General features: G+C 59.3%; 1 protein-coding gene across 1 annotated transcript in view; it reads left to right on the top strand.

Annotated features, from left to right (window-relative positions):
- CCDC33 (coiled-coil domain containing 33) overlaps nucleotides 1-23,774 on the top strand; it is a 101,401-nt gene extending 77,627 nt beyond the window's left edge. Inside the window, exons 14-23 of the mRNA XM_054168789.1 lie at nucleotides 3,328-3,453; nucleotides 17,917-18,023; nucleotides 19,210-19,243; nucleotides 20,646-20,841; nucleotides 21,554-21,642; nucleotides 22,431-22,562; nucleotides 22,759-22,831; nucleotides 23,067-23,182; nucleotides 23,427-23,510; nucleotides 23,613-23,774. Of these exons, the coding sequence (XP_054024764.1) occupies nucleotides 3,328-3,453; nucleotides 17,917-18,023; nucleotides 19,210-19,243; nucleotides 20,646-20,841; nucleotides 21,554-21,642; nucleotides 22,431-22,562; nucleotides 22,759-22,831; nucleotides 23,067-23,182; nucleotides 23,427-23,510; nucleotides 23,613-23,774 (1,119 nt within the window). The remainder of the gene's footprint in view (nucleotides 1-3,327; nucleotides 3,454-17,916; nucleotides 18,024-19,209; nucleotides 19,244-20,645; nucleotides 20,842-21,553; nucleotides 21,643-22,430; nucleotides 22,563-22,758; nucleotides 22,832-23,066; nucleotides 23,183-23,426; nucleotides 23,511-23,612) is intronic.
- Nucleotides 23,775-24,683: the final 909 nt, after the last annotated feature.

Below are 24,683 nucleotides of genomic sequence, written 5' to 3'. Positions count from 1 at the left end.
AGGGGGATACAAGCAAGGCTCCTTTTGGGGAGCATCATCCTTCCAGGGGGATACAAGCAAGGCTCCTTTTGGGGAGCATCATCCTTCCAGGGGGATACAAGGAAGGCTTCTTTTGGGGAGCATCATCCTTCCAGGGGGATACAAGGAAGGCTTCTTTTGGGGGGCTACCATCATCCTCCTCTGCTCAGTGTCTCCTGCTGCTGAGCCAGCAAACCCTCCGAGGCCCTCTGGCTCGGCAGGAGTGCTGCCAGTCAGTCTGCTGCTAGCCATCTCTTAATGCTTGGACTCGGTGGTTTTGAGAGGTCTTTTCCAACCCCAGTCACGCTTCCCTGATCGACAGCTGTCAATCAAAGGGTTACAAGCAGCACCAAAGCATCGCGGCTGAAGGCAGGAGAGAGCCAAGCTGGTGAGGAACCTCGAGGGGTGGGGAGCGGGGGGGAGCCGCGGGAAACCAACCCAGCCAGCAAGCAGGGAATGTCTTTGTTAAGGAAAATTTGTTGCTTTCCACCCAGGCATCCCAAGGGATCGTTCAGGGCAGCGCTAATTGAATTAGGAGGACGCGCGGCTCGGCCGGGCAGGGCTGGCGGGGCCGGGCTGGCCCTGGCTGCAGCCGCGGCGGGGAGCAGCTGGCCACCGGGCCCGGTAATTGCAGCCTGAGCCCTAAACTGTTGCATTTTGCATGATGTTATCCTCCCTCCTCCCTTCCCCGCGGCAAGGGGGAGAGCGGCAGGGCGGGGGAGCGGTCCTCAGCCCGCCTTTGATGCTGGAGGAGCTCGGGGGCGGCGCAATGAAAGGCTGCGGCGGCACCACAAGGGAGGTGATGCTGATGGTGTTAATGAGGAGGAGAGGAGGAAGGGCACGGAGATGCCTCCGGACGCCTCCTCCGGGCTCGCTGCCCTCGTTAGCTGCGCTAACGAGGCAAGGCTGAGGTGCGGGCACGGAGCTAGTCCCCAGCGAGGGCCACTTCGCTGGTGCCCACGCCCGTGGGCAATTAGGAGCAGGCAGCCGGCTGGATTGCTCAGCTGCTGAAGCCGGGAGAGCCTCTGCAAGGCGGGGAAGTGCGGGGAGGGGCGAGCCAGGGTATGCTGGGCCATGGAATCGTAGAGGCACTGCTCCTCACAGGACCACAGGCATAGGAATCGTGGAACCATACAACACAGAATGGTTTGGGTTGGCAGGGACCTTCAAGATCAGCCAGTTCCAACCCCCCTGCCATGGGCAGGGACACCTCACGCTACAGCAGGTTGCTCAAGGCCTCATCCAGCCTGGCCTTGGACACCTCCAGGGAGGGAGCATCCACAGCCTCCCTGGGCAACCTCTTCCAGTCTCTCCCCACCCATGCTGGAAAGAACTTCTTCCTAATCTCCAGTCTCAATCTCCCCTCATCCAGCTTCATTGCATTGCCTCTCATCCTATCACCACAAGCCCCTGTCCAAAGTCCCTCTCCCTCTCTCCTGCAGCCTCCTTCAGGTACTGCAAGGCCTCTGTAAGTCTCCCTGGAGCCTTCTCTCCTCCAGGCTGAACAGACCCAACAGAACCATCGAATTATTTTGGCTGGAAAGCCCCTCTAAAACTCGTCAAGTCCAGCTGCTGACCACTAAACCATGCCCCCCAGGTGCCATGGCCACACATTTCTTCAACACTTCCAGGCATGGGCACTCCAACACCTCCCTGGGCAGCCTGCTCCAGTGCCTGACCGCTCTTGCAGCCAAGAAATGGTTTTCCTCATACCCAACCTCACCCTTTCCCCATGCTCCCCAGTGAAGTAAGTGGACGCTGGGGTTTAGCAAGGGTGCCAGTGGGGCAGGGCAGCTCCCTCCCACTGCCCAAACCTGCCCCTGCTGCCGCTGGGCCGCCCGGGGCCGGGGCTCGCCGCCCTCGCCGGGCCGCCCGGGGCCGGGGCTCGCCGCCCTCGCCGGGCCGCCCGGGGCCGCGGCTCGCCGCCCCCGCCGGGCCGCCCGGGGCCGGGGCTCGCCGCCCCCGGCGGGCCGCCCGGGGCCGGGGCTCGCCGCCCTCGCCGGGCCGCCCGGGGCCGGGGCTCGCCGCCCCCGCCGGGCCGCCCGGGGCCGGGGCTCGCCGCCCCCGCCGGGCCGCCCGGGGCCGGGGCTCGCCGCCCCCGCCGGGCCGCCCGGGGCCGGGGCTCGCCGCCCAGCGGGGCTCGCCGCTGCCGGTGACCTTGGCAGCGCTGGCAGCAGCAAGGAGCACGTGGACTCTATCACTTATTCCATTAGCTCCAACTTCCCCCTTCTAACTGGATTAACCGGGAGTCTATCAAAGGCAGGCTGGCGGAGGAGAGCGGGGCCGGCAGGGCCCGGCGCGGGAAATGAGGGGCAGGCAAATCAAATTAAGGCTGCCGGCAGCGTCTGGCAGGGGGCGGCTGGGCTGCCCGGAGGGACAGCGCCCGGTAGGCACCGAGGCTGGGACCAGCACCCGCTGGAGAAGGGGCTTTTAGCATCCCTGGGTACCAACGTGCTGCCCTCCCAGGACGGGTTGAGCTGGGCGTGGGGCTGCTGTTCCCACCAGGATAGGAGCAGCATGAAAGACTGCCTTCTCCTTCTCCTTCTCCTTCTCCTTCCCCTTTTGTCCTTTTTCTCCCCTTTCCCCTTCCCCTTCCTCTTTTCCTTTCCCTTTCACTTCCCCTAACCATTCCCCTTCCCCTTCCCCTCCTTCTCTTCCTCCTCCTTGCCTTGGCAGCCCAGCATTAGAATCACAAACTGTTGAGGCTGGAAGGGACCTTTGAGATCACCAAGTCCAACCAGTCCCCTAGAGCCTGCAATGCCACTGCTGCTGCTCAGCCATGTCCCTCAGCACCACATCTCCACACCCCCAGGGATGGGGACTCCACCACCTCCCTGGGCAGCCTGTCCCAGTGCCTGGGAACCCTTTCTGTGAAGAAGTTTGTCCTGGTATCCAACCTGAACCTCCCCTGGCACACCCTGGGGTCCTGTCACTTGTTGTGTGTGAGAAGAGCCCAACCCCTACCCTGCTCCAGTCTCCTTCGAGGGAGTTGTAGAGGGGGGGTGAGGTCTCTCCTCAGCCTCCTCTTCTGAAGACAGAACATGTCCACTTCCCTCAGCTGTTCCTCACAGGGCTTGTGCTCAAGGCCCTTCACCAGCTTGGTTGGTTCCTTCTCTGGACCTCAATCACCCCAGCTTGGCTCTCTGCCCAAAGCTCCTCCTGCACTTGGCAAAGATGGGATGGCATGGCCAAGCCCGTGGCATCGTGGGGATGTGGCTGGTGGGACAGGTGCCAGGCAGTGGGGTGGCCTCTTCTCGTCCCTATCACCACATCCATCTCTCCCACAGCTCATTGCCTTTCCCTCCACAGAGACCAACAGAATTCCTGACTCCCCTGGGCAGTGATGCCCTTCCCAGCCTGGACCTCACCACCACCAGCAGGCTCAAGAGGGGTGAGGAGCCCCATGCAGGCCCTGAGCACCCATTTGATTGCCAGGTAAGAAGCCAGGAGAGCAGCTGGCACTGCCACCCTGGCTCCCTGCCCTCTGCAACCCCTGCTAGCTCCATGATGGTCTTTACCTTGCCTTGGACCAGTGAAAACCAGTCAGAACCCTCCCCCCAGCTCCATCCTCTCCTCCAAGGTGTGCACTGCTGGGAGCAGCAGGGCTTTTATCCACAGCCTGGTTGCACCAAGCACTTCTGGTGCCATGCCCAGGGACCATCAGTGCCTGATGGCTGGTTTTGGGGGGCTGGAGTCCTGGGGTTGGGGGGAACAAAGCCAAGCCAGCATCTCACCAGCAGCACTCCCTGGAGCAGCTTCCATCTGACTGCTCAAAGCCCAGAGCCACTTAGCCAATTCTCTCTTCTTCCCCTCGCATTATGGGGCAGACCTCAGGCACCTCCAGCTCCTACCTTTCTGCTCCAGGAGGAGGGGAGGGGTGGGGAGAAATTAAAACATAAAAGAAACAAGAAGGAGAAAAGAAAATGGCAAAGGCAGCTGCTTCTCCTCCTCCTCCACCTCTTTGTACTGCTAAATGGAGCCCTTGGATTAATTCAAACCCAAGCCTCCTGCTCCTAATACCTTCCTGTACTCTCAGCCAGCTGGCTTTAAAAGCTAACAGGTCATTAAACCCCAATTCTGCTTATTAAATAGCTAGGAGGGAATTGGGGGGGGGGAGGAGAGGGGCTGCTCTTGCAGTGCCCCAAACCCTCCCCCTCCTTCTACTCCCCTCACCCCTCCCCTCACCCCCCAGTTATTCCTCCAACCCAGTGTCTTCCAACCCCACCTTCAACACAATCCCTCTCTCTCCCCAGGACTCAGGCTGTGAAGCAAGGAGAAAATGAGTAATAAAATAACAGCCATAAAAAAAACCACATTAATAGCAGAAAGAAAATAGGGGGAAAAGGGCAAAGTGATGATTTTTTTGTTGTTGCTGTTGCTGTTCCCTCCTCCAGCTGTTTGAATTCCTCCAACCCACTGAGCTTTATTGCTTTCTCCCTTGTCCATGCCCAGCCTAACGGAAACCTGCACTGGGGACTGGGGAGGGGGGCAGGGGTGCCCCCAGCACGGCTTAATTGCCTCTTGGGGGGACTGAGCTGCCCCAGGGCTTCAGAGAAGCCCCCAAGGCTGGCCACCCCCGCCAGGATCCGAGCCTGGCGTCGCTATGTGGCGTGTGCCACGCGTTTGCACCCCTGGCATCGCTTGGCTTTGCTTCACTCCTGCCTCTGCTGTCCCCCCCCGGGAAGCCTCCTCCCCGGATCCTCTCCAGAGCACCCCCACGGCGAGCAGGCCAAGGGGGGGCGGCCGGAAAGATGCTCCCAGCATCCCTCTCGAAAGCCTGAGGAGCCTGGGAAGGCCTCGGGTGGCTTTGCCGTCCCTTTCTTTCCAGAAGCAGCGCTGGGGGCACGGAGATTCCTGCAGCGCTGCCCAGCCCGCGGCAGCAGCCTGCAGCCTCCTCCCTTCCTTGCTCTCCTTCCTGTCTCTCGCTGCTCCTCTGCCACTCCTGTTCTTCACTTCCCACTTTCAGTTCTCCTGGTGGCTGGTTGCATTTTCACTTGGCTGTTGGGTTTGGCTGGCGATTCAAATCGGTGCTTACTTGCACGTTTCTTTTGGCCTGTTTTAATCTTCATTTCATTTGTTTTTTTATCTCATTTTAAAGTTTATTTTTATTTACTTTTAGCTTCGAATTTGTTTCTTTTAATGTTTTCTTTTGATTTTTAAAATTTTAATGGTTTTTCTTTTTAATTTTATTTACTTTTATGATGATTTTAATTTTTATTAATTTTAATTTTAATTTTAATTTTAAATGTATTTTATTTTCATTTACATTTTAATTTTAATTTTTATTTTATTTTTCTGTTTAATTTTAATTTTAATTAATTTTAATGTTAATTTCAATTAATTTTAACTTTAATTTTCATTTTCATTTTCAATTTTAATTAATTTTAATTTAATTTAATTTAATTTTAATTTTAATTATTTATATTTTTCTTTACTGTTATCATTGTTCTTTTTAGTTGTCTTTATTTTAATTTTAATTTTACTTCTTTTTCTTTACTTTTATTTCTATTTTTATGTTTTCATTTTCATTTTTATATATTTCCCTTTTTAGCTTGCTTTATTTTTTACTTTTATTTTTATTTACCTTTAGTTTTCGTTTTATTCACTTTTATTTTTATTTATTTTCCTTTTAATTTCTATTTTTATTATTTTCATTTTCATTTAAATTTCTATTTTTATTTTTACTTTCGTTTTTATTCACTTTTATTTTTATTTACTTTCCTTTTTATTTCTTTTAAATTTTTATTTCCTTTTTATTTTTATGTTTATGTTTATTTTATTCATGTTTATTTTTATGTTTATTTTTATGTTTATTTTTGTTTATTTTTATGTTTATTTTCATTTTCATTTTCTTTTTCATTTTTATTTTTATTTCTTGTTTGTTTATTTTATTTATTTTTATTTTTATTTTTTTAATTTTTATTTTTATTTCCATTTTTATTTTTATTTTTATTTTAATTTTTATTTCCATTTTTATTTTTATTTCTTGTTTATGTTTATTTTCTTTATTTTCACTGTTAATTTCATTACTTATTTCTATCTAATTTCTATTTTCATTTCTACTTTACTTCTATTTTCATTCCTACTTCTCTTTCTACCTTCATTCCTATTTCTATTCCTATTTTCGTTTCTATTTTCATTTCTACTTTTATTCCCTATTTTTTTTCCCTCCTCCCCCCCCACTCCCAGCCTAAAGCACAAATTCTTTCCGCTGGCCTCAGCAAGCCCTTGCAGAAGTCATCTCCTGACAGCCTGGGGAATCGGGGCTGACACCCTACTAATGGAGCCTGTGTAGGAGAGGGAGAAGGGACATGACAGGCTCCAAACCCCCCGCAGTGGGGGTCTTGGGAGGGAAGGAGAAGGGGGGGGAAAGATGTCTAAGGTGGGGGGGGGAATCTTGGCTGATCACAGCCTTGTCACTTCTTCCCGGGGCTGCTCGGGCTGATCAAACCGAGATCCCCCGGCTCTACCCTGCGGCTTCGGAGGTGCTGCTCTGGATCCGCTCCTTAATGCTCTCATTAGAAGCTGCTGGCAGGGGTGGGGAAGGAGGAGAAGAGAAAGCCACGAGGAAGAGTGTCAGCGACGGAGAAGTGCAAAAAGACCTTGGAGACCCCGGGGGAAACCCTGCCCTGGTCCCATGGAGGCAGAAAAAAATCCTCTGCGTGGGTTCGGGCCGGGATATTAGACACCCCCTCTCCCACCCCCCACCCCCCATCCCACCCCCCCGCCGCCCTCCGTGAGGCTTAGTGAGGTTTGAGGCTGGTTGAGCTTTCTGACCTTAGGCTGAGCTTTGCGCTGGGCTCAGCCTAAGCGTGTTTTCCTACCCTCCTGCCCTCTTGCTGGAGAGATTTGTGCCTCTCTCTCTCCCTCTCTCTCTCTCGCCAGCCGATGAATAATTCACCAGCAGCACTTAACGCTTAGGAGGGCGTTTTCTCCAGCCTCTTCAAACATTTGCTCCTTCTCCAAAGCCTTTCTTTGCCTGCTCCCACCACCCTTAGCCCCCTGACCTGGCGTGCTGGGCTCTTGCAAGCCAAAGGGCCTTTTGCAGGGCTGCAAGACTGAAATGCCTCCCCGCCCCACCCCCCCCGCCTCCCCTTGCTGGCGTTTTCTTCACCTCAAATGAGAGCTCAGGTGTGCAGATTGTCCCCTAAAAAACACACCCTGGTGTGGAAGAGCAGGCAGTGGTGGTGGTGGTGTGTGGGGAGCAGGGATTCTTGCATTGGGACCTCTTTGCTGACCTCATTTCCATCTGCTGAGTGATCTCTGAGGAAAAAAGGGGGAGGGGGGTCCTGTACCTGACTAGGTGAGCTGGAAGGGGGCCTCCAGCAGGGACAGCCACTGCCCAGCCCAGCACCTCAGGGCCTGGTCCTTGTCTGCTGGCAAGGGGACAGGAGGGTGTGAAGGATGAGGGTGCTGCGAGGTGTGAAGCTGCTGTGAGGTATGGAGGTGCTGAGAGGTGTGGAGGTGCTGCAAGGGGAGAGGGAGATGTGAAGGCTGAGGATGCTGCAAGGGAAAAGGATGGAGCACAGGGAGGAGGTGCTGCAAAGGGTGGAGGGGATGCAAGGACCAAGGGTGCTGGAGTTGGTGAAGGTGCTGCTGGGACCAAGGCAGGAAAGGGAGAGGCTGCTGTGAGGGGAGAAGGTGCAAAGAATGAGGCTGCTGCAAGGGGAGAGGGTGCTGGGAAGGAGGAAGCTGCTGCAAGAAGCAAGGTTGCTGCAAGGGGCTGTGGGTGCTGCAAGGGTTTAGGTGTTGTGGAGAGGGAAGTGCAAGGGGAGAGTGGGATACAGAGAATAAGGGTGCTGCAAGCTGAGAGGGCAGAGACAGTACTGCAAAGGGGGGAGAGGCTGCAGTGCCCAAGGGTGCTGTAAGACATGAGGGTGCTGCAAGGGGAAAGGATGCTGAGGGAGGAGAGGGGGATGCAAGAGGAGAGGGTGCTATGAGGTGAGAGGGGGCTCCAAAGGGGGAGGATGCTTCAAGGGGTGTGGGTGCTGTGAGGGCAGAGGATACACAGAATGAGGATGGAGCAAGTGAAAAGGATGCTGCAAAGGGAGAGGGTGATGCAGGGGGTGAGGGTGATGCAAGGACCAAGGGTGCTGCGAAGGGAGAGGGGGATGCTAAAGGGAGAGGGTGTTGCTAAAGGGAGAGGGTGCTGCAAGTGGTGTCGCGGCTGCAGGCCTGGGGATGCTGTGAGTGCCGAAAGTACCTCCCGGCCTCTGCGGTGCCGCTCTCCGCGCTGCAGTCCCGGTGCGCGGCTCCAGCCCCATCTAGCGTCAGCCACATCGGCTGCCGCGCCGCGCCCGGAGCTGCGGGGTCGGCCAGAGACCTGCTCCCCACTGCCCCGGGGGATGCTGTTCATCCCTGTCCAGAGGAATTCTGCTCACCCCTGCCCCGGGGATTCTGCTCACCCCTGCCCCGGGGGATGCTGCTCACCCCTGCCCCGGGGATTCTGCTCATCCCTGCCCAGGGGGATGCTGCTCACCCCTGCCCAGGGGGATGCTGCTCACCACTGCCCCGGGGATGCTGCTCACCCCTGCCCAGGGGGATGCTGCTCACCCCTGCCCCAGGGGGATGCTGCTCACCCCTGCCCCAGGGGGATGCTGCTCACCCCTGCCCAGGGGGATGCTGCTCACCCCTGCCCCGGGGATTCTGCTCACCCCTGCCCAGGGGGATGCCGCTCACCCCTGCCCAGGGGGATGCCGCTCACCCCTGCCCAGGGGGATGCTGCTCACCCTTGCCCAGGGGGATGCTGCTCACCCCTGCCCCAGGGGGATGCTGCTCACCCCTGCCCCAGGGGGATGCTGCTCACCCCTGCCCAGGGGGATGCCGCTCACCCCTGCCCAGGGGGATGCCGCTCACCCCTGCCCAGGGGGATGCCGCTCACCCTTGCCCAGGGGGATGCTGCTCACCCCTGCCCCAGGGGGATGCTGCTCACCCCTGCCCCAGGGGGATGCTGCTCACCCCTGCCCCGAGGAATTCTGCTCACCCCTGCCCAGGGGGATGCCGCTCACCCCTGCCCAGGGGGATGCCGCTCACCCCTGCCCAGGGGGATGCTGCTCACCCTTGCCCAGGGGGATGCTGCTCACCCCTGCCCAGGGGGATGCTGCTCACCCCTGCCCAGGGGGATGCTGCTCACCCTTGCCCAGGGGGATGCTGCTCACCCCTGCCCAGGGGGATGCTGCTCACCCCTGCCCCAGGGGGATGCCTCTCACCCCTGCCCAGGGGGATGCCTCTCACCCCTGCCCAGGGGGATGCTGCTCACTCCTGCCCTGGGGGATGCTGTACCCCCCTGTCCAGAGATGATGCTCCTCCAGCCCAGGCTTGGCTGTGGACATCAGGAGCAGCTTCCAGGCTGGGTTGAGGCTGTCCTGCTCTTGCTCTGGCCTCAGTGAGCAGCCAGAGGCACAAGGCTCAGCATATGGTGGGCTGGGTGGGTTTTCCTTAAAACCCTTTATGCCAGTGCCCAGAAGAGATCCCTAAACCAGCTGGTGTGAGCCCAGGTCATGTTTTGTGCCCATTGTTCTTCTCAAGGAGATTAAGAACTCATCGGTTCCTTCCCCTCTTCTTTAATGAGCTTTTTGCCCTGGTGATGAGGAGCCCAGTGCTCAGTTAGGTGCTCAGAATGGTCCAAGGAGAGCTATTTAGGGTGGTGGGGGCTCAGGGTGGTCCAAGAAGAGATATTTAGGGTGGTGGGGGCTCAGGATGGTCCAAGGAGATGCTGCTGAGGGTGGTGGGAGCTCAGAGCAGCCTGTGCTACAGGGTGCTCTCAGTGTGCTGACTCAGGGTGTTGACAGATTGATGGTGGCTGCTGAAATGCAAGGGGAGGCTGTCAGCCAGCCAAGTGGATTCATCAGCAAGCAGGACACTAATGCAGGGTCAGAGCACCAGCAGTAAACCCCCTGCCAGGTCAAGAGTGAGGCACAGCAACCCCTGTCACCAGGGCTGGAGACACCTGGGGGTTCTCTCTCTCCTTTTTTCCCCTCCACTTCTTCACATCAGCAGCTGCTGGAAGCATGTTTGTTTTGAAGCACAGATGAGGCTGCTGTCCTAGGGCCCCATCCTGTTCAATGTCTTTATTGATGATGTGGAGGAGGGGACTGATCCTGCAGCTGACAGCAAGCTGGGGGCAGGAGTTGATCTGTCAGAGGGCAGCAGAGCTCTGCAGAGGGACCTTGCCAGGCTGCACAGATGGGCAGAGGCCAAGGGCAGGAGATTGAACACAGCCAAGTGCCAGGGGCTGCACTTTGGCCACAGCAACCCCAGGCAGGGCTGCAGGCTGGGGACAGAGTGGCTGAGAGCAGCCAGGCAGAGAGGGAGCTGGGGGGAGGGGTGGAGAGCAGCTGAAGAGGAGGCAGCAGTGTGCCCAGGGGGCCAAGAAGGCCAAGGGCATCCTGGCCTGCAGCAGGCAGAGTGTGGCCAGCAGCAGCAGGGAGGTCATTGTGCCCTGGGCTCAGCACTGCTCAGGCCACCCCTGGAGTCCTGTGTCCAGCTCTGGGCTCCTCAGGTTCAGAAGGCCATTGAGAGACTTGAAGGTGTCCAGAGAAGGGCAAGGAGGCTGGGGAGGGGTCTGGAGCACAGCCCTGGCAGGAGAGGCTGAGGGAGCTGGGCTTGCTTAGCCTGCAGAAGAGGAGGCTCAGGGGAGACCTTCTTGCTCTCTGCAACTCCCTGCAGGGAGGTTGGAGCCAGCTGGGGCTTGGTCTCTTCTGCCAGGCAGGCAAGCAGCCCCAGAACAAGAGGACACAGTCTGCAGCTGTGCCAGGGGAGGTTGAGGCTGGAGGGGAGGAGAAAGTTCTTGCCAGCCAGAGGAATTTGCTCTTGGGCTGTGCTGCCCAGGGAGGTGGTGGAGTCCTCATGGCTGGAGGTGTTGCAGAGGGGCTTGGATGTGGCCCTTGGAGCCATGGTTGAGCTGTCAGGAGGTGCTGGGTGACAGCTTGGACTTGCTGAGCTCTGAGGTCTCTTCCAGCCTTACTGATTCTGTGATCCTAAAGAAAACCCTCCCAAGACCCAGCAGGAGCCCAGAGGAACAGGCAGAACCTGCTCCCCTCCTTCTCTGATCTCAGGAGGGGGATGGATTTCATAGGATCAATCAGGTTGGAAAAGGACTTCAAAGCTCAGAAAGTCCAAGCTGTCACCCAGCACCTCCTGACAACTAAACCATGGCTCCAAGGGCCACATCCAAGCTCCTCTTCAACACCTCCGAGGGATGGGGACACCACCAGGTTGGCCTCTCTGATAAGGGACACCGCTGAGGACAGCACTCTGTCTGTCCCCCACTGGAGGGGGACCAGGCAGCAACCTGGGCTGGTGGGAGGTGTCCCTGCCCACGGCAGGGGGGGTTGGAACTGGATGATCCTTGAGGTCTTTTCCAACCCAAACCTTTCTAGAACTCTATGATTGGGATGGGAGGAGGGGGGAGGGACAGAAACAACCCCCAACAACCACTTGCTACATGCGCCAGGAGCTTCTTCAGCCAGAGTTTGCTCTCCGAAGCCATCCCACCTCCTCCTAGCTGCTGGGTTTCTCTCTTTGGCCTTATGCAGGGTGGTTTTCGTTGTCGTTGGGGGGGGGGGGTGGGGGTTGGGTTGTTTTGGAGGGGTTTTGCTCCTTTTTTCCTTCCTCTGTGAGCGAAACGACCCAGCAGCGCCCGGCGGAGGAGCCGCGGTCCCGGCTGCTGGCGCCGCCGCTTTCCTCAGCCTTATCTTGAAGAAGCAGGCGAGCGGCGAGGGGCAGCCGCGGAGCTGTCAGCTCTCCAGCAAGGATCTTTCCCTCGCTGATTTCTTCCCCCCACCCCGGCTCCCTTCCCCGGTGTCACCCAGAGGCCTTTATTGCCTTGTAGGAGACGCTATCAGCAGGCGGCAGCTGGGCTGGGAGCTGCATAGAGATGGTAATCGCCCCCCATCACCCTCCCCATCCTCCCTGTTTCCCCCCCTTCCTACGACCCTCCTGCTTTGGAAGAGGCCAGAAGATGTGGTGTCTCTATTAACACCGACTCAGCTCACATGAAGAGCTTCTCAGTGCAATCCAATTAAGTCTCCAATTGAATTGTAATGCTTTGGCTAATATATAGCCCCCCCCCAACCCCTCCCTTCCTGCTTCCCTCCATCCCTGGTGCCCAGGGAAGGAGTTCAGCCTCGGTTTCATCAGATAAAAAGCCATTTATTTACTGCCTTCTCCTCGGCTGGAGCCTCCTGAGGAGGGGTCAGGGGCTACGAGGCTTCGTGGTCCCCCCCAGGGAACATGGAACACCCCCAGGGGGACTGCAGATCCCCAGGGAAGTGCTTTGGTTTGCTGAAACTTTTGCCCCACTGAGAAATCCACCCAAATGTTGTCCCAAGGATGGGGCTGGGGACCAGTTTGTGCCCAGGGAGGGGCATTGGGATGGGGCTGGGTACCAGTTTGTGCCCAGGGAGGAGCATTGGGATGGGGCTGGGTACCAGTTTGTGCCCATTGGGATGGGGTTGGGTACCAGTTTGTGCCCAGGGAGGGGCATTGGGATGGGGCTGGGTACCAGTTTGTGCCCATTGGGATGGGGCTGGGTACCAGTTTGTGCCCAGGGAGGAGCATTGGGATGGGGTTGGGGGGAGGTGAGGGACAGGAGGGAGTCTGGGCAGGGACTGGCCTGAGAGCAGCCCTGAAGAAAAGGCCTTGGGGGTGCTGGGGGAGGAGAAGCTCAACAGGAGCCAGCAGGGAGCACTTGCAGCCCAGAGAGCCAAGCAGAGCCTGGGCTGCAGCAAGAGAAGTGTGGCCAGCAGGGCCAGGGAGGAGATTCTGCCCCTCTGCTCCACTCTGCTGAGACCACAGCTGGAGCTCTGGGGCCAGCTCTGGAGCCTCTGTGCCAGGAAGGCTCTGGAGGGGCTGGAAGGTGTCCAGAGCAGGGCCAGGAGGAGGAGCAGAGGGCTGGAGCTGCTCTGCTGTGAGCACAGCCTGAGGGAGTTGGGGTTGTGGAGGCTGGAGCGGAGAAGGCTCCCAGGAGACCTTCTGGTGGCCTTCCAGGAGCTGCAGGGGGCTCCAAGAAAGCTGGGGAGGGACTTTGGAGGGTGTCAGGGAGGGATAGGACTGGGGGGGATGGAGCAGAGCTAGAAGTGGGGAGATTGAGATTGGCTGTGAGGAAGAAGTTGTTGCCCAGGAGGGTGGTGAGAGCCTGGCACAGGCTGCCCAGGGAGGTGGTGGCAGCCTCCTGCCTGGAGGTGTTTGCAGCCAGGCTGGAGGTGGCTGTGAGCAACCTGCTGTGGTGTGAGGTGTCCCTGCCCATGGCAGGGGGTTGGAGCTGGCTGAGCCTTGAGCTCCCTTCCAGCCCTGACTGTTCTGAGATTCAATGACATCAGGCAGAGGAAATGCAGCCAACAACTCTCTCTGCCCTGATGGTTTTATTCCAGCAAAGAGAGGGCACTGGGATTTATTCCTCCTCCCACCCCCAGCCCCCCCCCTCTCTAAGCTTCCCTGGCTTTTTCTTTCTTCTCTGCTGTGTAAATCAGAGCTTATCCCATCTGCAGGACAATTCAGGACCGGAGCTGCACTGCTCCTCCAGGGCCACCTTCTTTGTTGAGCTGGGGGCAGATCTGGTTGCAGCAGCAGCAGCAGCAGCAGCAGCAGCTGGAGCACTGCCAGGGGCTCGGATTCCTTCACCCTCACAGAGTGCAAGGAGTTCATCCATCCTCAGCCCCGTTCCAAGGGCTGCTCCTGGCCCTTCTCCAGCCAGCAACGGGGTCAGGCCAAGCCATGAGGGTGCAGAAGCCTCTGGGCCAAGCTAATTGGTTTTTTTTTTTTGGGGGGGGGCGGGCATTTGGGGATCTCTTGAGGTATTTTTTGCCTCCTGCACGATTTTCTTTGGCAGCTGCCTGCATGCACTGCGCTGCTTTGCTCTGCCTGGAGATGAATTGATTCCAGCTAATGGGAGACATCAAAGTGGCTGGGAGCAATTTGTTAAGTAAATAAAGGGGGGGTGGGGGGGTGGGGAGCACACCAAGCTTGGTCTAAGCAAATACAAGGGAGGAGAGGGAGGCTCATGAAAGGCTCTGAAGGCAGGGGAAGCTTCAGAGGCTTGGAAATGATAGAGGAGGGAGGGGGAGAGGAAAGATAGTGAAGAACAAATAGTGAGTGTGAGGAGTTTCAAAGCTTCCTTCAGCTCAGGCACAGATCCCCAGCCTTTCATCCCAGGCTCCTGGGGGAAGGAGAGATGCAGCTGACTCCGTGTGGATTGGAGATAGGAGGTGGAAAGAGGGCTGGGGGGGAGGAAAAAAGCTGCTCAAATAACCTTAAATGGGGCCCTGCCCCCTCTCAGGCAGTGCCAGGGGGATGCTGCCTGCTGCAGGCCGTGGGGAGCAGTGCCAGGCTGGGAGTGAAGGTTGGGAATCAAGGTTTGGGAATGGTTTTCCAGGCTTCCAGCTCAGAAAAGCTGTGGCTTGAAGGCAGCAACAGGATAACCTTAAAGGTGGCCCTGTCCCCACCAGGGGGATGCTGCCTGCTGCAGGTGGGGGGTGGCTGAGCAGTGCCAGGCTGGGAATGAAGGCTGGGAGTAAAGGTTGGGAATCAAGGTTTGGGAATCAAGGTCTGGGAATGGTTTTCCAGGCTTTGAGCTTAGGAGAGCTGAGATTTGAAGGTAGCAGCAGGAAAACCTTAAACGTGGCCCTGTGCCCACCAGGGCGATGCTGCCTGCTGCAGGTGGGGGGTGGCTGAGCAGTGCCAGGCTGGGAATGAAGGCTGGGAGTAAAGGTTGGGAATCAAGGTCTGGGAATGGTTTTCCAGGCTTTGAGCTTAGGAGAGCTGAGATTTGAAGGCAGCAGCAGGGTAACCTTAAACGTGGCCCTGTCCCCACCAGGGTGATGCTGCCTGCTGCAGGTGGTGGGGAGCAGTGCCAGGCTGGGAATGAAGACTGGAATGAAGGCTGGGAGTTAAGGCTGGGAAGGAAGGCTGGGAGCAAAGGTTGGGAATCAGTTTTGGGAATCAAGGCTGGGAATGGTTTTGCAGCCTCTGAGCTCAGAAAAGCTGTGGTTTGAAGGCAGCAGCAGGCAGGGAATGCAGCTGGCCAGGCTGGGTGAGCCAAGCCTGTGCATTATTGATGGAGCAGATAATTGCAGGCTTCTCAGAGGCTCTTTGATGAAATATTGATGGCAGGGGATGAGGCAGGGATGGGTTCCATCAGCTTACACAGGACCCTTTGTTCCCTGACAAACACCCCAAGGAGAGGAGGATGCGGGAGGCAACCACGGGTGGGAGGCAGAAGAGCTTCTGTGGATGCCTTGGGAGGGAGATGGATGGAGGGGAAGCAGTTGGGGAAGAGCATCCCTCGGTCTTCAAAGGCTCTGAGTTCAATTCAGGATGCAAGTGAGGTCTGCTCAGGGAGTTTTGGCCTTCTTGGCATCAGGCCAAAGCCAGTGGCAAGGCTGAAGCCCAGGGATGCCCAACTTACAGAGTCAGAGTGCTGTCAGGGCTGGAAGGGAGCTCAGGGCTCAGCCAGCTCCAACCCCCCTGCCATGGGCAGGGACACCTCACACCACAGCAGGTTGCTCACAGCCACCTCCAGCCTGGCTGCAAACACCTCCAGGCAGGAGGCTTCCACCACCTCCCTGGGCAGCCTGTGCCAGGCTCTCACCACCCTCCTGGGCAACAACTTCTTCCTCACAGCCAATCTCAATCTCCCCCCTTCTAGCTTTGCTCCATCCCCCCCAGTCCTATCCCTCCCTGACACCCTCAAAAGTCCCTCCCCAGCTGTCTTGGAGCCCCCTGCAGATCCTGGAAGGCCACAAGAAGGTCTCCTGGGAGCCTGCTCCTCTCCAGACTGAGCAGCCCCAATTCCCTCAGTCTGTGCTCAGAGCAGAGATGTGGAGATGTGGCTCCTGAAATGTTAACAGAGCATTTGAATCATCAGAGGGAAACACTTCCAGGCACCCAGGGCATGGAAATGAGCTGCTGGCATCAGCAGAGCCACCCAGGCACTCTGGAACCTGCTGGTGCCAGCCACTCAGTCACCCTCCTTGGTTCTGAGATAAGGAAATGGGAAGGGGATGGTGAGAGGCTGAAGGCTTGAAGGGAGTAGTGGCAGGGGGGCAGTGATGGCTTTGGCAGCAGCAGTGGGGATGTGCAGTGGCCAAAGGGCTACTGAAGGGGATGAGATGTGGTCTCCCCAGGGCAAGGAGCAGCAGAGGCAGCTGCCTGCATCCAGCAGGCACCCCAGGTGCCAGCACACCCAAGCTCATGTGCCAGGGAAGGAGTTTCCCCCCCACAAGCCATCACCCCAAGGGGGTTCCACACCAGCCAACCAGTTTGCTGATGCTGCCAAACTGGGAGGAGTGGCTGAGCCCCTGCCAGGCTGTGCTGCCAGCCCCCCAGACCTGGCCAGGCTGCAGAGCTGGGCACAGGAGGAGAACCTCATGAGGTTCCACAAGGGCAAGTGCAGGGTCCTGCAGCTGGCAGGAACAACCTCCTGCAGCAGCACAGGGGAGGGGAAGCAGCTCCCTGGAGAAGGAGCTGGGAGTGCTGGTGGGCAACAAGTTCCCCAGGAGCCAGCACTGTGCCCTCACAGCCAAGAAGGCCAAGGGTCCCCTGGGGTGCCTGAGGAAGAGTGTGGCCAGCAGGCTGGGGGAGGTTCTCCTGCCCCTCTGCTCTGCCTTTGTCAGGCCATAGCTGGAGTCCTGTGTCCAGCTCTGGGCTCCCCAGCTCAGGAGGGACAGGGAACTGCTGGAGAGAGTCCAGGGGAGGCTGCAAAGCTGCTGAGGGGCCTGGAGCAGCTCTGGGAGCAGCACAGGCTGAGAGCCCTGGGGCTGAGAGCCTGGAGCAGAGCAGCCCCAGAGGGGAGCTGAGCAATGCTCAGTGAGAGCTGCAGGGCAGGGGGCAAGAGGCTGGGGCCAGACTCTGCTCAGTGGTGCCCAGGGACAGGCCAAGGAGCAAGGGGCACAAACTGGAGCCCAGGAGGCTCCATCTGAGCAGGAGGAGAAACTCCTTTGGTGTGAGGCTGCTGAACCCTGGAGCAGGCTGCCCAGAGAGGCTGTGGAGAGCCTCCAACCCCCCCTGGCCATGGTGCTGCTGAGCAGGCTGCTGTGGGTGCCCTGCTCTGGCAGTGGGCTTGGTCTCCAGAGGTCCCCTCCATGCCCACCCTGCTGGGATGCCATGGGGTGCAGTGGGGGATCTGGGGGCCCTGGGCTGCTGCAGGGAGCAGTCGCTAAGAGCAGGGCTGTGTTGTGGCAACCGCTGCTGCCGTGCAGGGCTGCAGGAGCTCCCCTGCCGCCTAAATCCCTCTGCCGGCAGAAAGGGCTTGGAAAAGCAGCTTCTCCTCATGCTCCAAGCCCCTGGCATCGCTGTGAGTCCAGCCTGGGGTGGCGCCACGGGGCCGGGCTGTTTGGCCAGGGGGTGGCAGAGCTGCTGGGGTGTTTGGGGCAGGCAGAGCCTGGTAACCCCCGGCGGACAGGGCAGGCTGCTGGAGCAGGGCTCATGATCTACTACAGACCCTTCTCCTCCACTGTGAGTGCTCGGGGGGGGGGCTGGGGGCGGGGCTGGGGGCCGCCACTGTGGCCCCAGTGTCACCAACAGGATGAGGACCCCCCTGGGCCAGCAGCCAGTCTGGGTTACTTTTGGTCCTAGCCAAGTTTCCTCCTGAGATGATGCTCAAAGTCCTCCTCATCCTCAGGAGAAGACCTCCCAGCCCTGGGGCCACACCATCTGACTCCCAAGCCCCAAAAGCTGGTGGGGGGAGGGCAGGGGAGGGAGGGCTTGAAGCGTTGCAGCCAGCCACGGCAGATTGCTGGGGGGCAGGGCTGGACCCCGATCCCAAAGCAATGAAGGCAAAGGTGTTTGGGTTTTCCCTCCAGGCCAAGCCCACGAGAGCTGCTCCTAGCTGTGGGGAAGGGGCTGCAGGAGCTCTGTGCTCCCCAGCCTGCTCCTTAGCCTCCTGATGTCTCTTGCCAGCTCCACCAGGATGCTCCGTGCCTCCCAGCAGCTGAGGCCGTGGCCAGTATCCTGCCTGGCCAGCAGCCCTTCCCTCCTGAGATGGGAGCACCCCTGCAGGAGCAGAGGTATGGTGGCCACTTGTCTCCTCCTCATCCTCTTTGGGGTGGTTTCCTCCTTCATCCTCCCCACGTTTTGCTCAGCAACTTTTCCTCCTTTTCCTTTGCTGCTGACCTTCCTCCCCACCCCCCCCAGGCTCCCTCCTTTGCTGCTGACCTTCCTCCCCACCTCCCCCAGGCTCCCTCCTTTGCTGCTGACCTTCCTCCCCACCCCCCCCAGGCTCCCTCCTTTGCTGCTGACCTTCCTCCCCACCTCCCCCAGGCTCCCCCCTTTGCTGCTGATCTTCCTCCCCATCTCCCCCAGGCTCCCCCCTTTGCTGCTGACCTTCCTCCCCACCTGCCCCAGGCTCCCCTCTTTGCTGCTGACCTTCCTCCCCACCCCCCCCAGGCTCCCTCCTTTGCTGCTGATCTTCCTCCCCACCCCCCCCAGGCTCCCCCCTTTGCTGCTGATCTTCCTCCCCACCTGCCCCAGGCTCCCCCCTTTGCTGCTGATCTTCCTCCCCACCTGCCCCAGGCTCCCCCCTTTGCTGCTGATCTTCCTCCCCACCTCCTCCAGGCTCCCCCCTTTGCTGCTGACCTTCCTCCCCACCTGCCCCAGGCTCCCCCCTTTGCTGCTGATCTTCCTCCCCACCTCCCCCAGGCTCCCCCCTTTGCTGCTGATCTTCCTCCCCACCTCCTCCAGGCTCCCCCCTTTGCTGCTGATCTTCCTCCCCACCTCCCCCAGGCTCCCCCCTTTGCTGCTGATCTTCCTCCCCACCTCCTCCAGGCTCCCCCCTTTGCTCCTGGTCTTCCTCCCCACCTCCCCCAGGCTCCCTCCTTTGCTGCTGATCTTCCTCCCCACCTCCCCCAGGCTCCCCCCTTTGCTGCTGATCTTCCTCCCCACCTCCTCCAGGCTCTCACCTTTCCTGCATCCCCATCCCTGGGAGGTCTTCTTGGCCAGGTGGGATGGGGCCTTGGGCAGCCTGGGCTAGTGGAAGGTGTCCCTGCCCGTGGCAGGGAGGCTGGGACTGGAGGATCTCTAAGGTTCCTTCCAACCCAAAGCATTCTGTGACCCCCACCAGCACTTGCCTTGCCCCCTGGCAGCCCCAAACAGGTCCCCAGCCCCTACAGAGGGTTCCTTGGCCAAGGCTTTGCTGGTGCTTGGCTCTGGTGGGAGCAGCTGGCCGAGGGTGTCCCCTCTCTTTCTGCTCTACAGGTCCCAGGAGGCCACAGGGGACCACCAGGAGCCAGTGAGTGCTGGGAAGATGGGGGAGTAGGGGACACTGGGGGTCTAGGAGGGGAGAGCAGTGTCCCCAAGGTGGGTTGTGGGTCCTGTGGGTCCTGAAGCCAGGCTGATGTGAGCTCTACGCCACCAGGGAGTGAAGGTCTGGGGCAGGGGGAACAGCCCTTGAGTTTGTCTTGGGCATGAATCAAGTCCTGCTCTGAGGAGGATGGAGCTGAGCCCCTGGCTCCACCTGGCCCCCTCCCCCACCCCCCACCTTGTCCCCCTTCCCCAAGGCTGCCTGCTGCTGCTGCACCCCCTGCCCAAGGCCAGCTCCAAGGCTGGCAACTGGGAGCCAGGGGAGCAGGGGGGACGCAGTTCCCTCCAGCCAAGCTCCCAACTGGGCAGATCCTTTCCACAGCCCAGCCTGGCAGGAGAGGGCCAGCAGAGCCTCAGGGAGCTGTTGACCCCCAGCAGCAGCCCCCAGGGTGTTCCCAAGGTGCTAACTCTGGACTGATCATATCAAACCTTCCCTTGTCCTTTACCACCTCCCTCCTTCTAAAGACCTGCAAAGTCCTGCCAAGGTCAGAGCTTGAGGCTGACCCCAGCTCCAGCACTGGGCTACCTCCTCTTCTGGGGAGGGCTGGGGTTCCCCCAGGGGGTAGGAAGAAGAGATGGAGGTGGGGAAACGGTTGGGGAGGGGCTCTGTTGTGTAGAGGGCGAGGTGGGTGGGTGGAGAGGAGGAGGTTTGGGGGGAGAAGGGTGGATGGCTGGAGTAGAGAAGGGTGGTTGGATGGATGGAGGGAGAGGAGAAGAGAAAAGAAGAGAAGAGAAAAGAAGAGCAGATAAGAGAGATGGGTGGGTGGGGGGTGGATGAGTGGATGGATGGGTGGATGGATGGATGGATGGAAGGAGGGATGGGTAGGTGGGTGGATGGGTGGATGGAGGGATGGAAGGAGGGATGGGTGGATGGGTGGATGGGGGATGGATGGGTGGATGGATGGATGGATGAGGGGAAGGAGGAATGGAGGGATGGGTGGATGGAAGGAGGGATGGATGGGTGGATGGATGGATAGGTGGATGGATGGATGGGTGGATGGATGGGGGGAAGGGTGGATGGAAGGAGGGATGGGTGGATGGATGGATGGATGGAAGGAGGGATGGGTGGATGGATGGATGGATGGATGGAAGGAGGGATGGGTGGATGGGGGATGGATGGGTGGATGGATGGATGGATGGGGGGAAGAGTGGATGGGTGGGTGGATGGGTGGAAAGGTGGATGGATGGATGGATGCATGCATGGATGGCTGGCTGCAAGACCAGGGGCACAGCTCTTCCATGATAAGTCTAACCCTCAAGATGAAGCTCTTGGTGCTGGGCAGCAGCCTGGCTGGCAGCAGGGTGCCAGCAGTTCTGCTCTGGGCTGGCAGGAGGCAAGCAGCTACCACCTGGCGCTGAGGAGGATGGCAGGGGACCTCCTGTCCCTGAGGCACCGTGCCACCAGCCTGGAGGTGGAGAACAGGCAGCTGAGGGACAGCCTGGCCTCACAGCAGGAGCTGGGCCAGGCCCTGCTGGGCGACGCTGACCTGGACGTCATGACCCGCGAGGAGCTGCTGGACAGGCTGGGTGCGTGCTGGGGCAGGGGGAGGCAGCAGCCTGGCCTGCAGCAGGCAGAGTGTGGCCAGCAGCAGCAGGGAGGTCATTGTGCCCTGGGCTCAGCACTGCTTAGGCCACCCCTGGAGTCCTGTGTCCAGCTCTGGGCTCCTCAGTTTCAGAAGGCCATTGAGAGACTTGAAGGTGTCCAGAGAAGGGCAAGGAGGCTGGGGAGGGGTCTGGAGCACAGCCCTGGCAGGAGAGGCTGAGGGAGCTGGGCTTGCTTAGCCTGCAGAAGAGGAGGCTCAGGGGAGACCTTCTTGTTCTCTGCAACTCCCTGCAGGGAGGTTGGAGCCAGCTGAGGCTTGGTCTCTTCTGCCAGGCAGGCAAGCAGCCCCAGAACAAGAGGACACAGTCTGCAGCTGTGCCAGGGGAGGTTGAGGCTGGAGGGGAGGAGAAAGTTCTTGGCAGCAAGAGGAATTGGCCCTTGGGCTGTGCTGCCCAGGGAGGTGGTGGAGTCCCCATGGCTGGAGGTGTTGCAGAGGGGCTTGGATGTGGCCCTTGGAGCCATGGTTGAGCTGTCAGGAGGTGCTGGGTGACAGCTTGGGCTGGATGAGCTCTGAGCTCTTTTCCAAGCTGCTTGATTCTGTGATTCTATAAGAGGAGCCTCCTGGCTGGCACAGCAGCAGGAAGGACTATGCCAGCCCCTGGCTGGGTGGTGAGGAGGTGCCCTGGGCTGTTGCAGGCACCCTCAGGCGCAAGCTGGCGGCCAGCACGGCGGAGGTGAGGAGGCTGAAGGACCGAGTGCAGCAGCTGCAGAACGAGCTGATCCGGGTAGGGGCACCGGCAGGAGTGGGGCAGGGAGGGCATCAGGGAGTCCATCATGGCACCTCCATAGCCCAGCAGGTGTTTGAGTGGCATCCTGGCCTGCAGCAGGCAGAGTGTGGCCAGCAGGAGCAGGGAGGTCATTGTGCCCTGGGCTCAGCACTGCTTAGGCCACCCCTGGAGTCCTGTGTCCAGCTCTGGGCTCCTCAGTTTCAGAAGGCCATTGAGAGACTTGAAGGTGTCCAGAGAAGGGCAAGGAGGCTGGGGAGGGGTCTGGAGCACAGCCCTGGCAGGAGAGGCTGAGGGAGCTGGGCTTGCTTAGCCTGCAGGAGAGGAGGCTCAGGGGAGACCTTCTTGCTCTCTGCAACTCCCTGCAGGGAGGCTGGAGCCAGCTGGGGCTTGGGCTCTTCTGCCAGGCAGGCAAGCAGCCCCAGAACAAGAGGACACAGTCTGCAGCTGTGCCAGGGGAGGTTTAGGCTTGATCTTAGAAAGAAGTTCTTCCCAGACAGAGAGATTGGCCTTGGGAATGTGCTGCCCAGGGAGGTGGTGGGGTCACCATCCCTGGAGGTGCCTAAGAAGGGCCTGGCTGGGGCACTCAGTGCCATGGCCTGGTTGATGAGTTAGGGTTGGGTGTCTGGTTGGACTTGATGATCTTGGAGGTCTCTTCCACCCTGCCTGACTCTGTGGTTCTGTGAGAGCCCCACCAGGAGGCGTTCTCAGCCCTACAAACGATGCCTCAAGGCTTGAGGCTCAGCACAGAGAGTCCCTGGGGGCTTTTCTCCTTCCTCCCCTCCCAGAAAAACGACCGGGAGAGTGATCTGGTGCTGCTGCAGAGAGCCCAGCAGCAGCAGCAGGCCACGCTGAGGAGGTGGCAGGAGAAGGTGGCCAGGAGCAAGGGCTTGGAGGAGATGGTGAGGCAGCAGGAGAAGGTGAGTTGAGGAGGGTAAGGCTGGGGTGGGAAGGACAGCTTGAGGACCAGGAAGGTTTGTTTAGCAGATGGGACCCTCCGGGGCCATCCCTCCCCTTCCTGAGTGCTGCCTGGTCCCAGGACCACCGTGGCTGGAGGGACGTGGTGGTCAGCACAGCCTCTTGTAGGCCTGGGGACAGCTCTGCTCTCTCCCTCAGGTGATCCAGATGATGGAGCAGATGCTGCAGGAGCAGCTCTCCAGGGTGGGCAGAAGCACTGAGAAGCCAGAGGGTAGGTGCCAATGGAGATGGGGACCCTCGGGGTGCTGGGAGCCACACACACACAGCTGCTGGGCTCCACTGGTGGCCATCTGCTTCTGACCATGAGGTGGTCTGGGGGGGTGGGGGTTCAGAGCTGGGCTTGAGCCCCTCCAGCTGGGCGTGGGGGAGGTGAGGGCTTGCTCCTAGCCCCCATCTGGGGATGGGGTGTGTAGGACAGGTCCCAGTGACCCCTCCCCGGCCCCCAGGGGATGCTGTCTCCAAGGAGGTGTACACCACCCTGCTGGCCGAGAACCGCAGGCTGCGGGAGGAGCTGGCCAGGGTCCCCCAGCCCCGCATCGCCCTGCAGCCTCCAGCCCTGCCGGTGAGATCGGAGAGGGGGGCGGGGGGGGTGGGGAGCGGGAGGGCACAGGACTGGGATTCGGAGGGGTGTGGGGGCTGAGCCATGGCACCCCGGCAGGCAGCGCTGGGTATAAGTGGGTACACTGGGGGTGGGGGGTGGGTGTCCCCGCTGTGAGCAGCGGCTGGGAAGGTGGAAGATGGGGGGGATGGGGGGGAGGGGATTTTTCCCAGCCTTTCCCGGTTCCTGCTCACCTCCTGGCCCACAGGCTGCTTTTGGGGGGGTGGAGAAGCTGTCTCTGATGGCCAGGCTGGAGGAGGCACAAGCCCGGGGGCGGGTGCTGGAGAGGCAGGTGGGTATTGCTGAGGGGGAGGGGAGGTGTCAAGCTGACACTGGGGGTCGCCGCTGGCCCCCAGCCCTTGGGGACAAGCAGCGTGGTTTGGGTCTGTGGCAGCTGGAGAGGGCAGCGAGGAGCTGGGGCCGGGAGAAGCAGGAGCTCGGCACTCGCCTGCTGGAGCAGGAGCACGGCTTCCAGCACGGCCCCACCGCGGTGAGCACCCCGGGGGGGTACCAAGGACACCCCACACGGGGGCTGGCTTCTGATCTTTGGGGATAGGAGGAAGGAGAGGGGCTCAGAGCTATCCCTCTGCACCGAGGAAGCTCTTGGGGGAGCCGAGGGGGTCTCCAGCCCCACCTCGATGTGGGATTTGCCTCGGTTTCCCTGCAGGACCCCGGGAAAGAGGGAGGGGGGAACAGTGGTCCTGAGGGCTGCAGGATTCTCCAAGAAGCCCAGGAGATTTCCCCCCTTTCCCCCAGCCCCAACCCCATTTATTGCAGCCTTTCCCTCCCTACCTGATGTCCCCCAGAGATGGGGGGTGCAGGGGGATGGATTTCCCCCTCCCTGAGAGCTTTTTAGGTTGCCCAGGGAGGTCGTGGGTGTCCCCTGCCTGGAGGTGGTCAAGGTCAGGCTGGATGAGGCCCTCAGCAGCCTGGGCTAGTGGGAGGTGTCCCTGCCCATGGCAGGGGAATGGAACTGGATGATCTTGAAGGTCCTTTCCAACCTTTCCATGATTTTCCTGTTGTCCCCCAGAACCTGCCAGTGGTCTCCACCACCTCCCCAAGAAGACCCCAGCTCCTGCCCCCCTTACCCTAACCCATCCCTGGTGAGCCAGAGAGAGAGAGAGACCAGGACACCCCAGGCTGGCAAACAGGAGCTGATGCTTTTCCAGAGTGGTGGAATTCCAGAGTCAAGCAGAGGGCAAAGCAAAACACGAGAAGGCACCAGAGGAGCATCACTGTGGTCTCCAGCGTGGTCCCTGGGGACCCTCATGCAGCAACCTCCCCCTCCCCCCCTCCCCCCAGCCCTGGTGGTGCCAGGGCTGCTGCCAGGGCCGGGATTGCTCCACTTTATCTCCCCCCCGTGGCGTAAAGCTCAGCCTTGAGCGAAGGCAGGGATGCACCAAGCCAAGGTTGTGGCCCTGAAAGCCTCCCAGCCGGCCCCAAAACCGCCTCCCCCCCAGGGCCA

Source organism: Dryobates pubescens, chromosome 17, assembly GCF_014839835.1.
Source record: "Dryobates pubescens isolate bDryPub1 chromosome 17, bDryPub1.pri, whole genome shotgun sequence".
NCBI classification, from domain to species: Eukaryota; Metazoa; Chordata; class Aves; order Piciformes; family Picidae; genus Dryobates; species Dryobates pubescens.
The sequence above is the reverse complement of the archived record's forward strand: the minus strand, read 5'-3'. Positions and strand labels throughout refer to the sequence as shown.